This window comes from Protopterus annectens, chromosome 5.part0 (assembly GCF_019279795.1).
Source record: "Protopterus annectens isolate FY-2018-M chromosome 5.part0, PAN1.0, whole genome shotgun sequence".
Classification (NCBI taxonomy): Eukaryota; Metazoa; Chordata; order Ceratodontiformes; family Protopteridae; genus Protopterus; species Protopterus annectens.
In genome coordinates this window covers 1,616,697,037-1,616,719,624 of record NC_056735.1, presented here as the reverse complement: position 1 = coordinate 1,616,719,624, position 22,588 = coordinate 1,616,697,037, and the positions used below count along the sequence as shown (strand labels likewise).

The following is a 22,588-nucleotide window of genomic DNA, read 5'->3' as shown; positions in this document are numbered from 1 at the left end:
CGATCTGAGTCTTCATGCCCAGTTGAGTTCCTATAAATTCCAGATTCTGTACAGCAGTCAGCTTTGATTTGGCAAGGTTGATAGTAATGCCTAGTAAGTTGGAGATCTGAAGCAAGTAATCCCTGGTTTGTAGAAGTTGATGCCTGGTTGGGGCAGTGAGGAGCCAATTGCTGAGACAGGGAAACACTTGGAATCCTTGGAGTCTCAAGTGAGTTGCCATGACCACCATGCATTTGGTGAGCACCCTGGGTGCTGTGGTGAGTCCAAAGGGCAGTGCTCTGAAAGTACAGTTTTGTACCTACCATAAATGTAGATGTTTGAGTGCTAATACAGCTGCAGTAATCACTGATGGGTTCTCTGCCGTCAGGCAGGTCCTCGGTCGGCCGAATTCCAAAGTCTAGGTCCGGCGTCGGCTGTTGTTGCTTTCTCTCCTGACGTCAGTAAGGCCGGAGTATATAAGACACAGCCGACGCCATGTTCTTCAGTCTTTCTTGCCCCAGAGTATATATATATATATATATATATATATATATATATATATATATATATATATGCAATGCAATATAATCAAAAATCAGTAGTTGCAAGCAAATAAACCATAGAAGGATAACCCAGTCAGGTTGTATGAAGAGGGGGTTAGGTCCCATGCCTTTACCAAGTGGGGAAGGAGGGAGGGAAACCTGTACTGCAGCTGTATTAGCACTCGAACATCTACATTTATGGTAGGTACAAAACTGTACTATGTTCATCGTGCATACAGCTGCAGTAATCACTGATGGGTAGAGTCCCAAAGCTACGCACAGGGTGGTAGGTACTAGCTGGAACTGGGATGAGCCAGAATGCCCTGCAACACAGCAGTGGCAAAGCCTGCTCTAGTTTTGGAATATAAAGGCAGGTGGTAGTGTTTTGTGAAGGTATGTACAGAACTCCAAGTGGCTGCCTCCAAAATATCTTTGGTAGGAACTCCTCTGAGGAAGGCTGTAGAGGTAGCTGTGGCCCTGGTGGAGTGGGATCTGATGCCTGTAGGAACAGATTTCCCATGATAGGAATAACAAAACCGTATGCAGTGGCCTATCCACTTTGAAATAGTCTGCTTGGTAACTGGCTTCCCTTGAGCCCCTACAGCATAGGACACAAAGAGTTGTTCTGATTTCCTGAAGGACTTTGTTCTGTCCAAATAATAACGTAGCTGCCTATGGATGTCTAAAGAGAGTGTAGCAGCCTTTCCCCTTTGTTTTGAGGATTGGGGTAAAAGGTAGGTAGGTGTATGGCTTGATTTAAAGCTACCCTGGATACCACTTTAGGCATAAAAGACGGGTTGGTACGAAGGGAAACCCTGTCCTGATGGAAGATGAGAAAGGGCTGCACTGCCATGAGGGCCTGTAGTTCCGAAACCCTATGAGCTGAAGTGATAGCCAGAAGGAAGGCTGTTTTCCAGGACAAATATTGCAAATCTGTTGAGGCAGCTGGCTCAAAAGGAGGCAATGTTAATTTTTCTAGTATGTAATTAAGATCCCAGGCTGGTATTGGTTGTTTCCTTGGTGGTCTTATATTCTTAGCCCCTCTGAGGAACTGTCGTAAGAGTGGGTGAGAAAATAAAGGAGGATCCGTGTTGAATTCTGCAGAAATGGCTGAGGCATGGATTTTTATGGAAGAAAATGAAAGTCCACTGTTCAGCAGCTCAGCTAGATACTGTAATACCTGAGGCAAGTTCAGTTTTCTAGGGTCCTGGCCTTTTTTCTCATTCCAAGAGCAAAACCGTTTCCATTTTGCGGAGTAAGCTTTTCTAGTAGATGGCCTTCTGGCCTCCAAAATGACATCCTGCACCTCCTTGTAGAGTAGGGTCTGTTGTGGTGTTAAGGAATTTTCCATGCAGCGAGACTGAGTGTTTTCAGCTGACTGTGAAGAGTTTTGTAGCTGTGCTGAGTCAGCAGAAGAGGCATTAGAGGCAGGGACCAGGGAGGAGTATGTGTTAGGCTCCTCAGAAGTGGGTACCAGTGTTGCCTTGGCCAATCTGGAGCAATCAGTATCATCTTCGGTCTGTCTGCCCTTGCTTTCAAGAGCACCTTGGGCAGAAGAGGCAGAGGTGGGAATGCGTAAACTGTCCATGCTGTCCAACTGAATGAAAGGGCGCCCACTCTCCAGGCCTTTGGATGAAAGGTCCTCGAACAAAACTTTTCCAATTGATGATTCCTGTGGGAGGCAAAAAGATCTATGTCTGGCCTCCCCCACGCTTGGATTATCTCTGTAAACACCTGAGGATGCAACTTCCATTCGTGTGGATCTGTCATATTTCTGCTTAGATTGTCTGCCAGTGTGTTTTCCAATCCTGGCAAGTACTGTGCTTGAAGTTCGATTTGCCATTCCAGAGCCAAGTTCCAAAGAGTCATGGCTAGTCTGCACAAGGGGTATGAATGTGTTCCTCCTTGTTTGTTTATGTACCACATTACTGTGGTGTTGTCTGTTCTTATCAGTAATTGTCCTGGATGCAGGAGGTCCTTGAAAGCTGTAATTGCATTTATTACTGCTAGCATTTCTTTTTGATTGATGTGAAGGTGCTTTTCCTTTTGGGACCATTTGCCCTGAATGCACCTGTCCGTCATGTGCGCCCCCCAGGCATAATCTGAGGCATCTGTTGTGATGACTTGATTTGCTTGAGGCTTGCAGAATGGGAGGCCTGTATTTGCTTGACATGCTTGGGCCCACCATAGAAATTCCTTTTGCAAACATGGAATTATTGGTATTATTGTTTCCAAACTGTGACTGTGTTGAGACCATAGGATTTTTAAGTACCATTGAAGTTTCCTCATATGCAGCTTTGCACATGGGATTAAAAGAATGCAAGATGCCATGAAGCCCAGAGCCTGCAGGATTTTCCTTGCAGTAAGCCTGGTAAATTTCGCTAGTATTTTGAAGTACTGAGTTAGTTGCCCCTGTTTTTCTGGCGTAAGATAGGCCATCTGGGTGTTTGTGTCCAAGTTGGCACCCAGGAAAGTTATTTTCTGAGATGGTGTTAGCTTGGATTTCTCTTTGTTGATTGTGTATCCCAGAGAATGCAGTAACCGTGTTACATAAGCCAGATGTTCCAGAAGTATGTGCTTGCTGTCCGCTTGGATCAGGCAGTCGTCCAAATAAGGGTAAATTTGTATCCCTTTAAGTCTGCAGTAGGCAATCACTGATGCCAGGCACTTTGTGAATACTCTGGGTGCAGTAGATAAGCCAAAGGGCAATGCAGAGAATTGATAGTGGATTGAACCTGCAAGAAATCTGAGGTATCTTCTGCAGCTTTGTCTGATTGGGACATGCAGGTATGCCTCCTTGAGGTCCAATGTTACCAGCCAAAACTCCTTGCCCAGCATGGGAAGAAGCTGCTGTAATGTGAGCATCTTGAATTTTGGTACGAGTAAAAATGTGTTTAGGATGGATATGTCCAAAATGGGTCTCCAGTCGGTTCCTTTCCTTGGTACCAGAAAAAGTCTTGAATAAAAACCTTGACGTCGTTTGTGAGTAGGTACCTCTTGTATAGCTCTCATGCCTATGAGCTTTGAAATTTGTAGTTGTGCCTCTGCCCTTTGATTGTGTGGCAGGTTTGGCATGCCTCTCATTTTTGGAAGTGTGTGGAATTGAAATGTGTAGCCTCTGTTTATAACGTCCAGGATCCATTTGTCTGTTGTGACAATATGCCAATTTCTTGCAAATAATGCCAGCTTTCCTCCCAAGGGTGCTGCCAGCTGAGACCTGCTTGGCATGGAAATGAGGGAGTCATTGGGTTTGTTTCCTGTATTGTTGTGCACTGTCTTCGCCACCTCTTGGTGCTGGAGTTTGCCATTGTCGGCCTCTATATGATCCTTGTGATTGCCCTCTGCCCCTTGTGCGTCTGTATCTACCTCTTTGGGGCTTGTCAGTGGCTGGAAAGGGCCAGTTTTTTGAAGGCCAATTTCTGCTAAAACGTGGTGGTTGGACCTGTAAAAAAGCTTTGACAGTTTGCATAGATTTGGCTTTTTCTTCCATTTTCCGTAATATCTCCTCAGCATTAGTACCAAACAGCACATCCTTTTGTAAAGGAGCATCTAGAAGTTTAGCTTTCACATGATCAGGCAGGCTTTGTTCCCTAAGCCAGGCATGTCTACGAATGACTGATCCTGTAGCAGCCGCTCTACTTGAGGCCTCTAGGGCATCATAGCCACATTGTAAGGTGTGTTTACCCACTTGCTCTGCACTATGCATCATATCCTGCAACTCCTTCAAATCTGGTTGTTCAGGTTGAGACATTTTATTCCTTAATTGTGATAACAGGAACTGTTGATATTTAAGCATATGAAACTGACAATTTAAGGCCCTCATGGCTAGGGTGGCCGAGGTATATACCTTTTTTCCCCACCTTTCTAAGGATCTTGACTCTTTCGGCAGGAAGTGGATTCTTGGCAGTAGAGGCCTTCAATCCCTTGGGGCCTTGAGAAATGGTTTCAGGGTCAGCATTATGGCTTTAGTAGAGAAATTGGTGAGAGTTAGGAACTCTGTAGTACCTATCAGGTTTGACTGGTGCAGGAAGCAGGGAATCCGGGTTAAGGCAAGCCTCCGAATAAACATCATCAAGTATGTCCAAAACAGGAGGTATCGCCAGAGGCCTGTGTTGATGTAACAAAAGAAATTTCCTAAGTCTTTTCTTGGAATCGGAAAAGTCTTGGCCTTCCCAATGGAAGTGTTCCCTTAAAGTGTGCAAGGTTTCCCCAAAGGAAAAATCCTCAGGAGGAGATACAGAAGGAATGGACTGCTCTGCATCCGAATCTTCAAAAGGGGAGTAAGAGTGTTCCTCTACATCAGAATGTTCTGATAAAATGGAGCCCTGATCAGAAGAGGGAGAATCTTCCTCCACTCTGGGTCTCTTGTCTGGAGGGGGTTGAGAACCCCTGATAAGAGTAATTAAATCCTCAGCCATTTTAAGCATCTGTTTTTTAGGCATGGGGCCTGGAGAAGGGCCCTGTGCAACAGGCCTCTTGGGATGCCTGGCTGCTTTGGATTTAGTAAAGGCCTTAATAGAAAAAGAAGATGAGGGTCTAAAGACACCATGGGTGGAAGGGGACCTGTCCACATTAGGAGGCTCAACATTAGCAATGGCTTCGGTGGTTGTAGTCTGGGAGAGGGCCGAGGTACCTGCGGTCTCGGGTACAGAGGACACCGCCAAATGAGTGTCGTCGGTAGTCAGGGACTGCAAAGGCGTCTCGCTGAGAACCGGACCATGTGTAGCCGGTTTTGGCGTGGTGTCGGTGGGGACCGCGGACCTTGCGTGTCAGTCCTTGTCCTTGCGTTTTTTGGACAAAACGGTAGTCGGAGTCTCCGACGACATTTTATAATCAAAGGCTTTACCAAAAAAGTGTTGGGCGAACTCCGCCCGACGCTTAATAGTGCGTTTATTGAAAGTAGCGCAAAAGCGACAGCCCGAGACGTCGTGGTCTGGGCCTAAACAAGGTATGCAGAGGGAATGGAAATCCTTATGCGGTATTTGCTTCCCACAAGAAATACAATTATTAACTTTTTCTGACATCGGTCTGAGGCAAGAAAAGTTTCCCCAACGGGGTACTTAGCTTTAATGAAGACTTCGGTTTCCAATTTTTTCGTAATTCAGGAGCTGGCCGACTGGCACTTGCGAACTGCTTCTGCTTCGGGCACCGCGCGGCAAAAAAGACTGAAGAACATGGCGTCGGCTGTGTCTTGTATACTCCGGCCTCACTGATGTCAGGAGAGAAAGCGACAACAACCGACGCCGGACCTAGACTTTGGAATTCGGCCGACCGAGGACCCGCCTGACGGCAGAGAACCCATCAGTGATTACTGCAGCTGTATGCATGATGAACATCTGGTAGTGATTTTCTTCCAGTTGAAAGCACTTTCATGGAGTGCCTGTCTATTTTGATATGATAGTACAGATCCTAAAGATCTATAGAGCACATTCAATTATCCTTCCGCAAAAAAGCCAGGATGGACTGAACCGTACCCATTCAGAACTTTGACTTCTTTACGTACCAATTCAGACTGCTTACATCTACAATTGGTCTCAGGTCCCCTGTTTTCTTTGGCACTATTTGTTTGGGTGGGACCTCCTGGATGACTCTTTTTTGAAGCAGCTTTTCAATCCCTTGAGCTGCGTACTACCACTGACTGGATGAAATGTCAGGAAGTTTCTTCCTTGTGACAAGAGGTGGAAGGGAAAAGGGAATGTAGTAACCTCTGGATATTATACTTGGAACCCGTGCATTGTTTGTGATATTTGTCCAGGCATGCAGGTGCAGGGAAACACAACCCTTACTGCTTCCAGAGGTGGACATTTGGCCAGCGTTTCAGGAGCACTGATACGGCCCAAACACAGAAAGAGTCTCTGAACCCCTGATTTTACAGATCCCCCTCTGCCTCTGGGGCAATATCTGCCATTGAAACCTCCTCCTCTGCCTCTGGAGGAAGTATCCCTGTGCAAGCCCTGGAAAGGTCCCAGAGATTTCCGGAACCACATTTTCTTACCACTTCACTGATTTCTGGAAAAGGTACATTGAGGGGCAGAAAACTTGACTCCCACTGCAGACAGGGTTTTCCTTCCTGCTTACTGTGGGTTACTTCACTGATGGGCCCAAACAAGGAGGAGCCATCAAAGGAGGCATTAACAAAAGGCACCTTAAAGGGATCCACAAAGTCACATAGTCTCATCCAGGCATGCCTCCTAATGGCTATGCCTGAACCCCACTGCTCATGAGACGCTGTCCACTGTATGGGAAATCAGCCTTATTGATGAATTGGCAATGGATGAAACAGTAGCCAGTTGAGGAGAAACTTTCTTGAGATCTTCAGCAGACATGGACTCATATGTAGTAGAAAAGGTACAGAACTGAAAGGACTGCACAGACCCAAGTACCAAAAGTGGTACCAGAAAAGCAGGGGAACAATGGGAAAAGGTAAAAGTTCCCTAGCACTAGCAAAACAACTGGAGGGAGGAAGGAAAGTAGACAGAAGTTAAAGGAAACAAACAACGAATAGCTATTAACAAGACAAGAGTCTAAATAATACCCAATAAGACTGGCTTATTGCTCGAGTTCAGATCAGTAGTGCTATCTTGAAGGTGGCATACAAGAGCTGAGGAGTTGGGGATGGAATGGGGCATTATGGGTAGAGGGAGGAGCTCGAGTTTTGGATCCAAGTCTGGTAGATGCGGACGAGTCAGATCCGATGGTCTGATCCTAGAACCATTCGTGAGGAAGAATGAAAAGGACATCATCAGATTCTCAGGTTTCCCTTATGTGATTTGTCCTCTAATGCTATCATTTTTGAAACATCACTTCTTGAGCAGTCTTGTACTCAACCAGTCTTTTCTTCATTTCGACCTCTGATTTTTGCAGTTTTATCAGCTCATCTGAATAACTGTTTAGTGCTTTTAAATTTTTCCAGTCTTTTGTCAGTTGGGTTTATATACTCCTTCAGTGTTTCATTTATTTTAATCAACTCTGAGCACATTTGAATTATTTCTCCTCTAGATTAGTCATGTCTTGCACCAAAGCTGGAGATTGAACTGCTTTTTGCTGAACAGCTGTGGAATTCTTCCCAGCAAGTGTTTTTTCCTCACCTATTACAGTTGAGTTTCTTTCAGGTTCTCTAAATTTCTTTTTTTGCTGACAACCAGGCAATGTACTTACTAGCCAGTAATTGAAATTTATCCAAAAATGGAAATTTACAGGCTGTCTTTTATGAGCTTCTGTTTTCACACTGGGAGAGCTGAAATTAAGCTGTTACTCAGTATGCAGCCATCTTGGAAGTCTACACAAAGCCAACTTTTCTTGATCACCATATCAACAATATCCTTGGATTCCCGAGTCCATTATTTTCTTTACCAATGGTTCTAAATATAACACATATAACAATAGGGGAAAGAGGACACACCCTACCTGGTTCCCCTGTTCAGACACAACTTTTCAGAGAGGAACACTCCCACTTTAATTTTTGTCCGCTACCTTATATATTCCCCTAATTAACCTTGTTATTGTATCAGGAAATGCAAATGCTTCCATTGCCCTACTCATAAAATCTCTGCTTACTACTTTGTACAGCAATCGGAGTGCATTCTACAACCGATAAAACATAAATGCAAATGGCTTTATCATCAGATCTGTGTCTAGCTCCAAGTACTACAAGAAATGATTAAAAGAAAAGGTTCTCCTGTCAGAAAGTGCAGTGTAATTCATTTACTTGTATGCCAGCACATCAGCAAATACAGTTGAAAGACATTTCCATCAAACACCTCTCCATTATCATGAAAATGTCTAAATTCACCTCAGCGAATTGCGGAATTTTTTCCCAGGGCAATGAAACAATCGACTCATAGCACAAAGGAACACACCGCACTAAATCAAACCCACCCAAGTGAGGGGCTTCGCCCCCACCCCCCCAAATATATGTACCCATTCTGAGATCGTACTGCAGTGAGAAAAGGGCAATGTTGCCGAGTTATAACTACTTCCTTACCCTGGGAAAAATTCTGCGATTTGCAGAAGTGAATTTCAACGGTTTGGTGTCGATGGAGAGGTGTTTGACGGAAATATCTTTCAACATATTAATAAAGCCATACAAAGTGTTCACCCTGCAGACCAAATAAGGGTATGAGACCCAAACAGCACAATTCCAAATACAATGTTGAAATAGTTGAATAAATCCAAAATGAATGTAAAATAGATAAGGCTGGTTTATTTAACGCTTGTACACAACAAAACTGCGTTTTCGAACTTCTTCCTCAGAAAAAACACAAATTCTGATACAAAACACAGAAAAAACACACACCTTTTATGCATCAATCAATTAAAGAATTTAAATAATTGATTTAAGTTAATTAAGGTAGATAAAATCAATTTTATTCAAAAATAGTTATAAAAATCAAAAATATATTAAAAAGTTGTATTGTATGGAGGTTCAATAAATTCATATTTTCAAGAAATAAATGAATTAAAAATGATTAAAAGGTTTATAAGGCATAGTACTGTTGAAAAGGGTATTTAATTAAATTCAATACTAAGAGACTGTTTATATCTGCTGGGATTTTGTGTGCTTCTGTTAGGATTTTATGTTTATAAAATAAAATTTTATGTTTATGAAATGCTTTCAATAAAACCAGTATTAAAATTGAGGGCTGCCAAATTGTAATTTTCCCTATGTCCACTAGATGGTAGTAGAAGCACATAAAATCCTAACAGAAGCACACAAAATCCCAGCAGATATAAACAGTCTCTTAGTATTGAATTTAATTAAATACCCTTTTCAACAGTACTATGCCTTATAAACCTTTTAATCATTTTTAATTCATTTATTTCTTGAAAATATGAATTTATTGAACCTCCATACAATACAACTTTTTAATATATTTTTGATTTTTATAACTATTTTTGAATAAAATTGATTTTATCTACCTTAATTAACTTAAATCAATTATTTAAATTCTTTAATTGATTGATGCATAAAAGGTGTGTGTTTTTTCTGTGTTTTGTATCAGAATTTGTGTTTTTTCTGAGGAAGAAGTTCGAAAACGCAGTTTTGTTGTGTACAAGCGTTAAATAAACCAGCCTTATCTATTTTACATTCATTTTGGATTTATTCAACTATTTCAACATTGTATTTGGAATTGTGCTGTTTGGGTCTCATACCCTTATTTGGTCTGCAGGGTGAACACTTTGGTTTTTGTAACGGCAGTTCACCTCTTCATCTCTCTTTTTACTTGGTTTTTGTAACATATTAATAAAGACCCTTACAAACCACCAGCAAATGACATGCACGTTGCTTTCAAAAGAAAATAACATTCAAATTAGTTTAAATTTCCAGTTATGTATTTTCCCATTATCACCTCAACAAGTCTACTAATTGGTTATATGAGTAAAGTAGTTAAAAGCTCCTAAACCCAAAGTCTCCATCATCTGCCAAACTTGTCCAAAGAAAAAATACAGCTTAGCAGAGGAAATAAGAATCTGCTTTAGGATACCTGGACAGAAGGTAAGACCTCTGACAGGGTGGCTAGTGTTGATGTCTGCCCTCCGAACTGTGGAAGGATCTGAATCTAAGTGCTTCCAAAGTAGTAAATAAATAATTCAAAATGACAGGGTCCTCCTAACTGTGGAATAATCTAAATCCAAGTACTTCCAAAGTAGCAAATAAATCATTAAAAATGACAGGATTCACAGAAGTAATGATCTAAGACTAACTCACATTCTGCTCAAGATAAATTTTGAGATGCTTTTGGGGGCACGAAGAATGACTAAATAGCTACATTATGCAGATTTCAAGAATCCTTAGCACATCTCCAATCAAGCACTCCTCTGCAGAAGCACCAACAGTGAAGAAAGAAAATTCATGATTCTTACTGCTCTCTAGAAGAGGAATCAACACCCTCTTCAACTCTGCTACAGCTGAAAAATGTGAAAGAGGTGCTGGCCATTTTTCTGTCTCTCTCTCTCTCTCTCTCTCAAACTAACTCATCCCATGGGGTAGGGGGATGGGGGAGAACAGACACAATGTGAACTACTACATGGATAAGACATACTGGTGAAAGAGTGGAGGCTAATGCAGGGCTAAGTAACAGCATAAAACCTAATGAAACATACTCTCCCCTGACTCTTGATCAGCTATTTTCCACAATGTGCAGTACAGGCCGTCAAGGCAGCACAAAATCAGAAAAAGTTGGGGACGCAGAGACAGGATCAGAAGAACTTGAGGACATGCTTTCAGTTTTTGCCTATGAGAAGAATATGTCTTAGGTGAGTGAGGAGACAAAAAGGTCTGATATTTCATGACAGAGTTCATACAATGAAGTATGTCCCAAGGACTTGACGGTCTGCTCTCCTTGTGAGATTAGTTATATCTGGTTGCCCTGGCAAGCGTAATAAGAGGGACATGATGGCCAAGTACAAGCACTCATTTTCAAGAGTAGTTAATAAGAGAACGAAATCCCAATTGTACATCACAGCCATCTAAGGATGAAGAAGTAGGAAGATGGCCACAAACTTCAGTGGTGAAAAACTGGAAGTGACTACAAATGCAGCAGACCTAGATACAGAACCTGGCTAACATGTTAGCTCCTTGTCAAAAAAGTCTCCTTTTATTGCTTCATTTTATGATCTCTGGACAAGTATTCAAGCTGGGTTTTGTACTAGGCCACATCTGCTGCAGCTAAGCATTTGGTGCTGATGAAGGCTTCATGTTTCCCTCATCAACACTAGAAACTAATGGAAATGAAATGGTGGTAGCAGCACCAATTACTGACACTGTGATGTGATCCTAGTCAAATAGAGTCAATGTGATGGTCTTGACTTATGTTATGATAAATGAAGGCAAATTTAGAAGGCAAACTGTGTGACTAAAGGAAGCTTGTGTGCTCCAAATAAAGGAAAGTACAGTTGTGCTAGTAACCTTGTTTTAACAGCAGATGTCTGACAAGATCATTACAGTGCCCTAAAATATATAGGTTACATTTTACCAAAGATAGGACAACCGACCAGCTTCCAAAGCTTAAGAGTACCTTCTTACAGGTACCCTAATCATTGAACAACTCGAGGGAACATTATAAAGACAGTGGCTGGGGTACCAAACCTTCAGAGTTTTCTTTACTCAAAGTAAGGGAAGCAGAGCTCTGACAATTAAATGTGTGTTATGTATGCACTGGAAGCAAGGATGAGGAGAAAAATATCCACTCCCTGGTATAAAATATATTAAAAGAAGGCGGAAGGAGGGAGCTACTCCTACAACAAGTGATATATTTGAATATCTACAGTTATGAAAAGCTTACTTACACAACTGTACTATATCCATCATTAAATCACTGCACAATAACCTAAGCTATACTGGTAAAATACCAAAGCTTAGAAAGAAAAAGGGGAGGGGGGATCAGAAGTCCAGGAGCTCAAAGAACAACCCTGGAAAACCCTTGCTCTAGTTCTGGGGAAAGAGTCTAATTTGTAGTGCTTGGTGAATGTATGCACAGATGATAAAGTTGTTGCTACAGTATATTTCTAGAGTCCACTCTCTTCCACAAAGCCACAGAAGTAGCCAAAGCTCTGGCAGAGTTGGCATTGACCCTGCCTGGAAGGATAACAAAAGGCAACAGCCTGCAGAAACCATTTAGAAACTGTCTATTTTGAAACTGTCTTTTTTTCTTACCTTCATAGGAAATAAGCAACTGATCAAAATTCCTGAAGGTTTTTGTCCTGTCAATGCAGTACTTGAGTTGCCTGCTGACATCCAGTGTGCAAAAATCTTTCTCCCCTAACCTCTGGTTCTGGATAAAAAACAGGAAGATGTATAGCTTGGCACAAAGTAAACTCTGAGACCACTGCAATCATAAAAGAATGACTTGGTTTCAAGGTTACTCTATCCCCTTCTGAATGATTAGATAAGGTTGAGTCATTATAACAGTTAATAACACAAATATGCTTCTTGCAGAAGCCACAGCAATGAGTAACACTGTTTTCCAAGACAAGGACTTCAAATCAGCCTTGCGAGTGGGTTTCAAAAGGAAAAAGTGCATCTGTAGCACAGAATTAATATCTCAAGAAGAAGACACCTATCTTCTAGATGGGCAGATATGTAAAACCCCTTTCAAGAACTTTTTCACTTGAGGCACGGCAGAAAGAGGGGCATTTATGAGCAGCACAGCAGAGATGGTCAAGAGGTGCATCTTAATAGAAGAGTAAGAAAGGCCAGAAGATAACGCACACAGATAACATGGAAACCAGAGGCATCTGGACCTGAAAATGATCAGGGTTCTTACTTTGGCACAAACTAGAAAATGTTTTCCACTTAGCCAAATCTAATTTTGTAGAAGGTTTCTTAGTTTCTTTTAATACTTGCTGCACATACTCACACAGGTGCCTTAAAGGTATTAAAATTCTATCACCCAGGCAGTGAGTTGAAGAAATTGGAGGTTGGGGTGCATCAAACAATCCCTGTCCTGAGTGAGCAAGTTCATGTTGTGAGGAATCTTGTGGTAATTGCCCTTGGCCATTTTCAGAAGAAGGGAAAAATTACTGCTGCCTGGGCCACCACAATTATTCTACTATAGTCCTTTGAATCTTTTGAACAACCTTGCTTATTAGAGAAAAGGGTAGAAAGACAAAGAAAAACATTCCCATCCATGGGAATGAAAAAGGCATCTGTCTTCCAGGCCTTTGTGCAAAGACTCCTGGTGCAGAATTTCACCATCTGTTGTAAATGGAGGAAGACGCATCTATTTCTGGAGTTCCTCAAAGTTGGACCAATTCCAGGACAACCTCCAGGTATCAACTTCTATTTATGGGGGGTCTGGCTTGGTCCTGTTCAGCTTGTCTGCAACAATATTGTGCTCTGTCAGAATATAAATAGCTTGTATGGATAGATTTTGCTGAGTTACTAGTTCCTTGGCTACCACAGCTAGTCTGTAAAGAAGGTGAGATCTGGTACCCTTCTGTTTATGTCCCACATCACTGTGGTGTTGTCTGTAATTACTAGTAAAGGGCCTAGGACCCAAAGATGATTAAGAGATGTGTGAAGATTTTACAGACTCATAGGTAAGTACTAGGTTGCTGCCCTTGTGGGACATTTTAACTCTAGCCAATTTCCCTTCCAAATATGAGAATCAAACCCTGTGTCTTTGTCTGTGAAGTAAACACCTTAACCATTATACCAACCCCAACCCCCATAATTTCTTTGACATTTAAGTGTTTCAGTCTGTCCTGCTTGTTCCACAGACCCTGAATTTTCACACCCTTATATACAACTCCCCAAGCAAAGTCTGGGGCATCTATGGTTACAGACTAAGTAGCGGATGGAAGGAAAAAAGGAAGACTTGGGTTGAGAGATAGCTAATCCAACCACCACATTAACTCCCTTTTTACAAATCCCAGTGCTGGAATATGAAATCACAGAAGTACTAGTGTTGGGTCCAAACTGATTTGAAGAACTACTGAATTTTCTTCATGTTGAAATCTGGCCAAAGGAATCATAACAACTGTAGAGGCCATGAAACCAGGAATCCCGAGACATTCCCCAGCAGATGTCAAATATTGGCTGGAGAGCATCAGAAATTGTTCCTTGTAAAATTCCAGTTTATCATGAGGAAGAAAAGACATAGTGAAGGATGTATCCAGGAAACATCCCTGTGACACTAGCCTGTGAGAAGGAATGACAGGTTTCTCTCTATTTACCTGAGATACCAGACTTGAGAAAATGTGGTCTTTATCCAAGCCAGACATTCTTGACAACTTGTAAAGGAATCTGCAAAAATAAGGCAATTGTCTAAATATGAAAAAAATGTGAATGCTCTGCAGCAACCAGTCAGGTATTACAAGGTCCAGGTATTTTGTAAACACACAGCAAAAGGGTGAAGCAAAAAAATGAAAATGTAAGCCAAACACAGAACAATGTACAAAGCGTTTAAAATCTTTTGAGTATTGGAATGTGACGATAAGCATCTTTTAAATCCAGAGTTGCTAAAGAACTGAGAGGTTGAATGAGAAGTAACAAGAAATGTACATACATACATAAATACATATGCAGATTTCAGGAAAAGGCAACAATGCTCTTCTAGCCTTTCAATGTAAGTATCCAGGTTGTTCTTAAAAATATCTAAATTAGTACTTTCCATAATGTAATTTGGTAGTCTATTTCAAGCATCAGCTACTCTCTCCAAAAAAGCAATTAGCATACCTCTCATTCCTATATAATCTTCTACATTGGTTATTTGTTGTGTGGGAGCAAGCTTATAACTCCCTCAGATAACATTTGATCTAGGATAGGAGAAAAAGGGGAAGTTTGATTGAAAAGATGCACATGAATCCCTTAAAAAAGAAGATGGGATTCTTACTGCCAGGTATAGCCTTTTTGAATGATTCTCAGAACCCTAGTGCTGAGGTTATATGTTGTCAAAAAAGGAAATAAAGACAGACTGTGGAATGCTAAGATGGGGAGGGGAAAACAAGGAGAGGCATTTAGTCAATCTCCTGTTTTAGACCGTCATTGGTATTGAGAGGAGCCGCCCTTCTTTTTAAACCTCCATGCCATTATATTCTGAAATTTTGTTTACCTGTGCCTTGCTGAGATTGTTGATTTTGTTTCCTGTAAAAGGAACCTGAGCTGGAAGAAATGTTTCTATTTCATTTTGGCTTGGAGGGTTGAAAAATCCAGGTAACCACTTGAATTAACTTTTCCCTTTCATAAAATCTAAGGACCTTAGCAGAGGAAGGGCCAAACAATACCTTTTTATCCAGGGGACATTCAGGAGCTCAGCCCTGACATCCTCTAGTAATCTCTGGGAAAATAGCCATATGAACTACAAACTAGGCAACTTTTCTCATCATTGATCCAGTGGCAGCTGCTCTAGAAACAGCATCGGCAGTGTCTTAAGAACATTTTACAGAGTGTTTGGTCACCCATGATAACAGAAAATACTAAAAAAATTAGGGATGCTTTAGTCTGTGAAGATAGCTCAGCAATTAATTTCCTTGTGTTGTCAAAAGAAGCAGCAGAAAATTAAAAACGTAAGCCTGACAATTCACCATTCTGAAAGATAAGCTGGTAGAAGTATAAACCTTTTTCCTAAACATACCAAAAGCTTTCCCATCTTTGTCAAACGGAATAGGGTGAGCTGCCAAAAGAAGGTTGGAAGAAGGGGCTTTTGACAGACAAATTACTGCAGGGTCCGATCTAGGGTTTGAAAAAAGTGCGGGTCTCATCAACCTTATATAGGTTATCAGACTTCTTGGTGACAGGTGACTGACAGGCAAACTACTGAATACAAAGAAAGCATCTTCTAATGTTGGCAAAACAAGAGGAATAGCTGCAGCTTGAGGAAAATACACTTGTAATAAGTTATAATATCTGCTGGGATTCTGGATTATTTTTTTTTTATTCCCACTGAAATAACTCCTTCATTCTAGCAATAACATCAGTAAAGGATAACTCTTTAGGAGGAGAATTCGAAGAAAAGCTTTCTTCAGAGACCGCCTCCTGTGGAGTAAGAACTTGAGAAACAATCTAAATTATTCCTGTCCCTCAAACTAAGAATCGAGAACTATGAGAGAAAAACTTTTTTTTTTTTAATTTAGAGAATATTCAGAATATAAAGATTGAAAGACTTGAAAAAAAAAAACTTTAGCGAAACCCAGCTAATCATCCCTGTCTATTCTATGTGACATAGAAGACCCTCGGAGACCCCCCCCACAACCAAGAAAAAAAAAACGATCCAAAAACTAGTCCCTTTCCCCAAAAATCAAGTTCCTCAGACTGGCTTCAAGGTACATTTTTAACACCTTTATTAAATTTTCACTTCATTCATAAGCAAACATTAACATTAAAAATGAACATGTTCCCAATTACATACAGTACACTTTAAATATGTTCTTTTTTATAACTATCATCAGTCCAACATTACATAAATTGTTCAACTCTTGGCTTCTCTTAAATCTCACTTTGAGATAGAGCATTATCCACTCACTCCTTCCATACTGACAAGTGTGGTTGTCCCTTGCCTAAAGAGGAGAAAAGAACAGCAGCAGAGGACATAGGTATCTCATGATACTTACTGACTTCTCAAGGAGCAACACCTGAGGGACAGAGAAACTGAAATGACCACAGCAGTGTCACTCATAGGCAGCTGGGGAGAAAAGGAACCCATCTTCAAGACAGAAGACTCCTGCCCAATGCTCTTTTTGCAGATGGGGAGTGAAGGACAAAAGAGCTCATAGCTTGGTCCATGTCTGTACTGAAAACAGTGTCTGAAAAGTGTGCAGTGATGCCTTGGACAGTCAGTAGTGCAACCTGACTACAAACATTACATTCTGAACTGTTTAGTAACAACCCCCAAAATCACTAGTCCTAGTCCCTAGCTATAAATTTTGACAAAAAAAATATTTTTTTTCTGACAAAAAATAGTAATTTAAAAAGCATTCTCCCACAGGGTAGCCAGACTAAAAATACAAGTTTTAAGGTAGAAACATTTAGTGACAACCAGTAAAAACACCAGTCCAATTACATGGCAATAATTCCAGACAAAAAAAATAAACATTTTCTTCAAGGTATTACCAAATGGTATAATCTTCTAGCCATGGAAAATCACAAACAGACAGTCAATCACTAGAAATACACAAGGAAGAGACCACTTTGAAGGCAATTAAGTTCTGAAGATTTCACACCCTAACCACTGAGTTTATATCACTCTCCTTGAGCTGTTTAGTGGTTAGGGTGCATGAAATGTGCTCTTAAGCTTTGGAAGCTGTCGAGTTGTCATATTATTTTGCGGGATATACCCACACAGCTTAGGCTACTGCAACAGTAATCTAAAGATGAACATCTTAAGACTTTTAAGAGCCATGTGAGAGACAGCAAACGATAAGGATCCCAATGTTTTAATTAATAAACAAGCTCACTTTATTTTTATTATTATAAATATTATTTATTTTAAGAGTCCTTCTCAGACTCTCTTTATTTTCAGCCAGAATCTGGAACACAACATCTAGCGTAAATGCAGCATATACATGTGTGCGTGTGTGTGTGTGTGTGTTGGGGGGACAAACATATCCAGATAAATGTGACACAAAGGGTGAACTTAAAAATAAACTACGGACTCAAGAACTGTGAAGAAATATGGAGACAAATATATAATTAACTATTATAGTTAGGAACTAAATTAAGATAAAACTCTTACCTTTCTACTGCTGAAATCTCTACACCTGAAGAACCGGAGCTCCCAAATTTGAAGGTAATAAGTTCTGGATGTTTCTTTTTGGAGGTGATTTTTACTACTGAATTTAGGGCCTGACGTGACTGGATATAGGCTAGTCCATTTCGAGATGGAATTTCTCTTAAGCAATACATATGAGTTGCAGTCACTAGTAAATGGCTGAAAATAGAAAACAGTTTAATCATCTATTACAAAAGAAATATGAAATGAAGCACAATCAGTCTATACCACAGACCTTAAATTCAAACACCATAATCTAGCATCTATTCACTGACATTTTCTTAGATTACCCAAGAATGTATGCCTAAATTCATGCATGTGTTATGTACAGCAGTTTCAGTTATGTCATCCAAGGATATGGACCTTATACTAAAAATAGCAACACATTTTCATACTAGCTACTTGCATACTATTTGCTAGCTTTAGAACTGCATTACAGGCAAAAGAAAAACATACTATAATGCCTGTATCTGGCAAGGATTTGGTTAAATGTGATCTATGACTGACAGAAAAATGACAGCATATATTTTAATGAAAATAAAATCTTAAGCCACATTTGTAGAGATCAGCTGCATACAACTGTAATCATATAATCACAGGGGGTAAAATACTTTATCTGCTTGAAAAAACAATCCTGACACCAAAGAGGAAGAAAAAATGTCATACTCCTTATAAATCTAAGCCAAGTAAAAAGACACTCCAACTCACTGCATCAAATTAGAATGTCACTGCCTTTAAAAAAAAAAAAAAAGGTGACCATAATGTACAACACATGCTATCATGCTACTCTATTCACTACAATTTAAGCTATTGCACCTATGTCTGCTTTAAGCCACTCCCTGACATCTCACACAGTCAAACAGCCCCCATTTTAGCAAGTTCTACCTCTGATGCAGCCCTGGGCAGGGTTGTAGCCAGAATTTTATATTTTGTACTCGGTCCTAAAGAAGTTACCTCTAGCACCCATCTATCATTTAACAAATGTACTCAACCTTCAAAATGTCCTTTTACACACAGGAAAGGGATGCATTGTTTTCACTTCTTGCCACTTAAAACCATAAAACAGCTACTTTCAGAGGTACAGCCGTCTCACATAAACACATTTTGCAAACATCTGTGCTGCAAACTAAACTGAGTTTAGACTGAAGTGAACTTTCTCTGCTATTTGAGTAACATCCAAGAGATGCTCAGACAAAAAAGTACTCGCTTGAGTACACTGAATATGGCTAGCTACACCCTTGGCCCTGGGTGAAAAACGTTTTAGCACACTGTCTGCAGCCAACTGGAACTTGACTATTGCAGACATATGTAATAATATCAACTATACAATTTTTACAACTAAACTATATTAGCACCCCATAAAATCTTATGACTTAATTCCAAATATAATCCTAAATCTCTACCCTTTCTCAATAAAGAAAATAATGGAAGCATCAAAATAAATAATTGTTTAAAAATATGATAATTATGTTGTGAAAGATAATCAAATCACTAAATCTAACAAATCCATTTAAAATCTTGCAACCATTTCACCTTAATCCAAATTTTAAACTGAATATTTCAATGTTAAACAAACAATTATCCCTTAAAGAAATTACAATATTATACATTTATAACTATAAAAAACATTCAATAAATGATTTCAGAAATGCCCTGAACCTTCCCAAAAGCTATTCAGTTATACTGATACAGATATAAGAAATTACCTTAACCTTCTTAGGGGATTCCAAGAGTTAATGACAACATAAATATCTGCAGGGTGTTGTGAAATATGTTTATACTAAAAAATGCTAATAAATATGTATAAATTAATTGTAGATATAAAATATCAAGATAATAGTTCATATTGAAACTACTAAAGCAAAGTAAAGCCAGCAATTCAAAATAAACAGAAAATTCAGTCAATTCAATTATCCTTAAAATGACTCCCTTTAAAAAAATTATACATACCCAGTTAATGACAATAAATAATGCATATCTAACTCCTGATAAACTTAACACATATTATTCCACATCTTCACCAAACTGTTTACTGTGAAGTCCAAAGAGGTGATATTCTTCATATCTTCTGGAGCTGTAAATGTTCATATAAATTGCTGTGTTCTTTAAAAGCCAGGCTAGAAAAAAAATGGGAAGACCACTGTGTCCTGGGAATTTGCAGTTTTACACATCCCTCCTCTTATTACCCTTTTCTCACTGATGAATTTATACATCTCACAGAACTGTCTTAACAGATCAAAGATGTCATGTCATGGTTTTCAAAAAGTGGCAATTAAGTATATAACAACTCATAAGTTAATAATCAATAACCAAAGCAAATGTTCCTACTATGCACAGTTTTGGAGTACACAATCATATACTCAAATATTCACAAACAAATACAAGTTAAAGAAAAAAGAAATGATCACAGTTATACGTTATGATTCATAACGGCGTTTAGTATTCCTAACATATTAATTAAAACCATAAAAAGACATTTAGCATTTTGTGCACATAGTTCCTAGGGTATTATTTTTAATGTGTTAGAGAAGTAATCTGTATGTATAAATACTTATCACATGTTGACAAAGTCTTTGTGTTGTCACAAGTTTAATAAAAAATATGAAAGCTTAATAAAGATATTGGAAAAAAAGTAAAAACTTATGACTGTCAATGTTTCCAAAATGAGAACAAAGTACACTACTCTATTCTACTTATGCTTCTTTACCTTCACTAATGTACAATAGATACACACCATCCTTGCCTAAAGGCATTCCTTAACTCTTTGACGAATATGAAATTAGTTGAACTTTCTGCAGGCATTCTTAGATTATCCTTAAATACAGGGACTTCACTGCTTAGAGACAACATATATGTACATCACATTTTAACTATTTGTGCAAAGATTCATACATTTTCATAAATCCATACTTTATGACTTACTAAATGTCAGTTCAGCCTCAGCCTCCAAACTGGCTTTGTACCAAATGAATGAAGGACAGTAGCAGTCATACCCCTGCAGAAGGGCAACCATCCACAGAGCCAGGCAATTACTGACCCATAAGTGTGACCAGCCTCATATATAAAGCCATGGAAAGACTTGCCATGGAACTGCAAATCAATAAAAACATAGGAAATATCCAAACACTGGACTCATCCCATCATCAAAGGTCATGCCTGCCCAGCTTAGTGGCCTTTTTTGAAAAAGTCGCAAAAGCTATGAATGAAGGGAAGAGAGTACACACTGCCAGTCCTGACCTGGCCAAAGCCTATGACACAATAACCCAGTCAGGCATTGTTGAAAAACTTGTTACATTTCTGAATAAACCCTTACATGACCCACTGGATTGCAAACTGGCGCACAGATAAGACACACAAAGCTGGGATAGGGGAAGCCATCTCCACAAAAAGACCTGTCACTAGTGGGATCCAAAAGCATACTTCTCAACTGCTCACATTTTTGGCTCGTATGCTTGGTCCATTCCTCATAAAATTTGTAGTTTTTTGGCACATCACTGGGGACTGAATTGAATGACAGACATTTGAGTTTAAGACTTTACATTCTTCAGAAAATACATGCTAATAGAAACCCTGTTATTCTAGCAACTTTCTAAGATTATAAGGGCAATATTTAAAATACGTCCCTATTTTTGGTCTTTTGTTCCCCCATTATTTGTGGCGCTGTCCAGATTCCTTGTGCCCATAGGTTGAGAGGCATGTCCAACAGGCCTCTGTGCTGGGGCCACTACTACTTTGCTTTGACTTCAGAGAAGTAAAGGTCAACATTATGGGTCTTTGGCTGACCATGTCTGTGAATGACTGCAAGTGGAAAGCAGTCACTAAATTTCCCAAAGACTCAGCAATCCTACAGGAGGGTTTGTCCCACACAAATATATGGTGCTAGAGTTATGAACTAAAGCTAAATGCCAAAAAGTGCATTATTGTGTCCTTTGAAAAACAGACTGCCTCAGGGAACTATTACATAGATCAGTGGTTCCCAAATTTTTTTCGATTCTCGGCTCCCTTGCTGAATCCAGGTTTTCCTGAGATGCCCCACCCACGGTGTGCATAAAGTGCATATTTCAAAGGGAAAAAAACGATACCTTGCCACCCCAGAGCAGCCCCTCCAGAAACCCCCTCTTCAGCCACTCCAATGTTCCATTATTTGGTTACTTATCACTAGTTACCATGCATACCATTCAAATATATCATTAGGCATACTGTTCTCTTATCTGCTTCTTCAGTGATTACAGATATTGAAATAAAATAGCACAAACACAGATAGCCATTTGCTAAATAAACAATACAGTCTCACAATGAAAAAAGATTTAGCATGAGCAGTAAACTTCTCTGCCCTTGAAACTCACATTCATTTAAATGGCAAAACTCACATTCATTGAAATGGCATGAAAACCTACATTCATAGAAATGCATCTGGCCAGTGGAGAATTCAGTTTACCTTTGGGCTATTTTCAAAACAGACTCCTTGCACACATTTTTAGGGCCATGCATACACGTATTTATTCTTTGATTCACTTTCATAATTGTATTGAATTATATTCCTTGTATAATACAGCACCACTTGTTAGAATATGTTTAAATTTGTAGTTTTAAACATTCGTTTAATAAACAATGAAACAAAATGTATGAACCAATAACTACCCATTTCAAAAAACGTCAACAATAAAAGGCCACTCAAAACTTCTGTCATTAATATCCCAATACTACTACTACTACTACACACACACACACACACACACACACACACACACACACACACACACACACACACACACACACACACACACACACACACACACACACAAAACCCTCCCTTAGATAAAGCTGAAGACAGTCCAAAATTCTTCTCTATCTACA

At 39.7% G+C, this 22,588-nt stretch overlaps 1 protein-coding gene across 3 annotated transcripts in view; it reads right to left on the bottom strand.

Moving 5' to 3' along the window:
* Window positions 1-22,588, bottom strand: part of TBC1D23 (TBC1 domain family member 23) — a 1,834,851-nt gene that overhangs the window by 206,586 nt on the left and 1,605,677 nt on the right. For all 3 annotated transcript variants that reach the window (XM_044071377.1, XM_044071378.1, XM_044071379.1), the window contains one exon: window positions 17,696-17,890. In XM_044071377.1, the coding sequence (XP_043927312.1) occupies window positions 17,696-17,890 (195 nt within the window). The remainder of the gene's footprint in view (window positions 1-17,695; window positions 17,891-22,588) is intronic.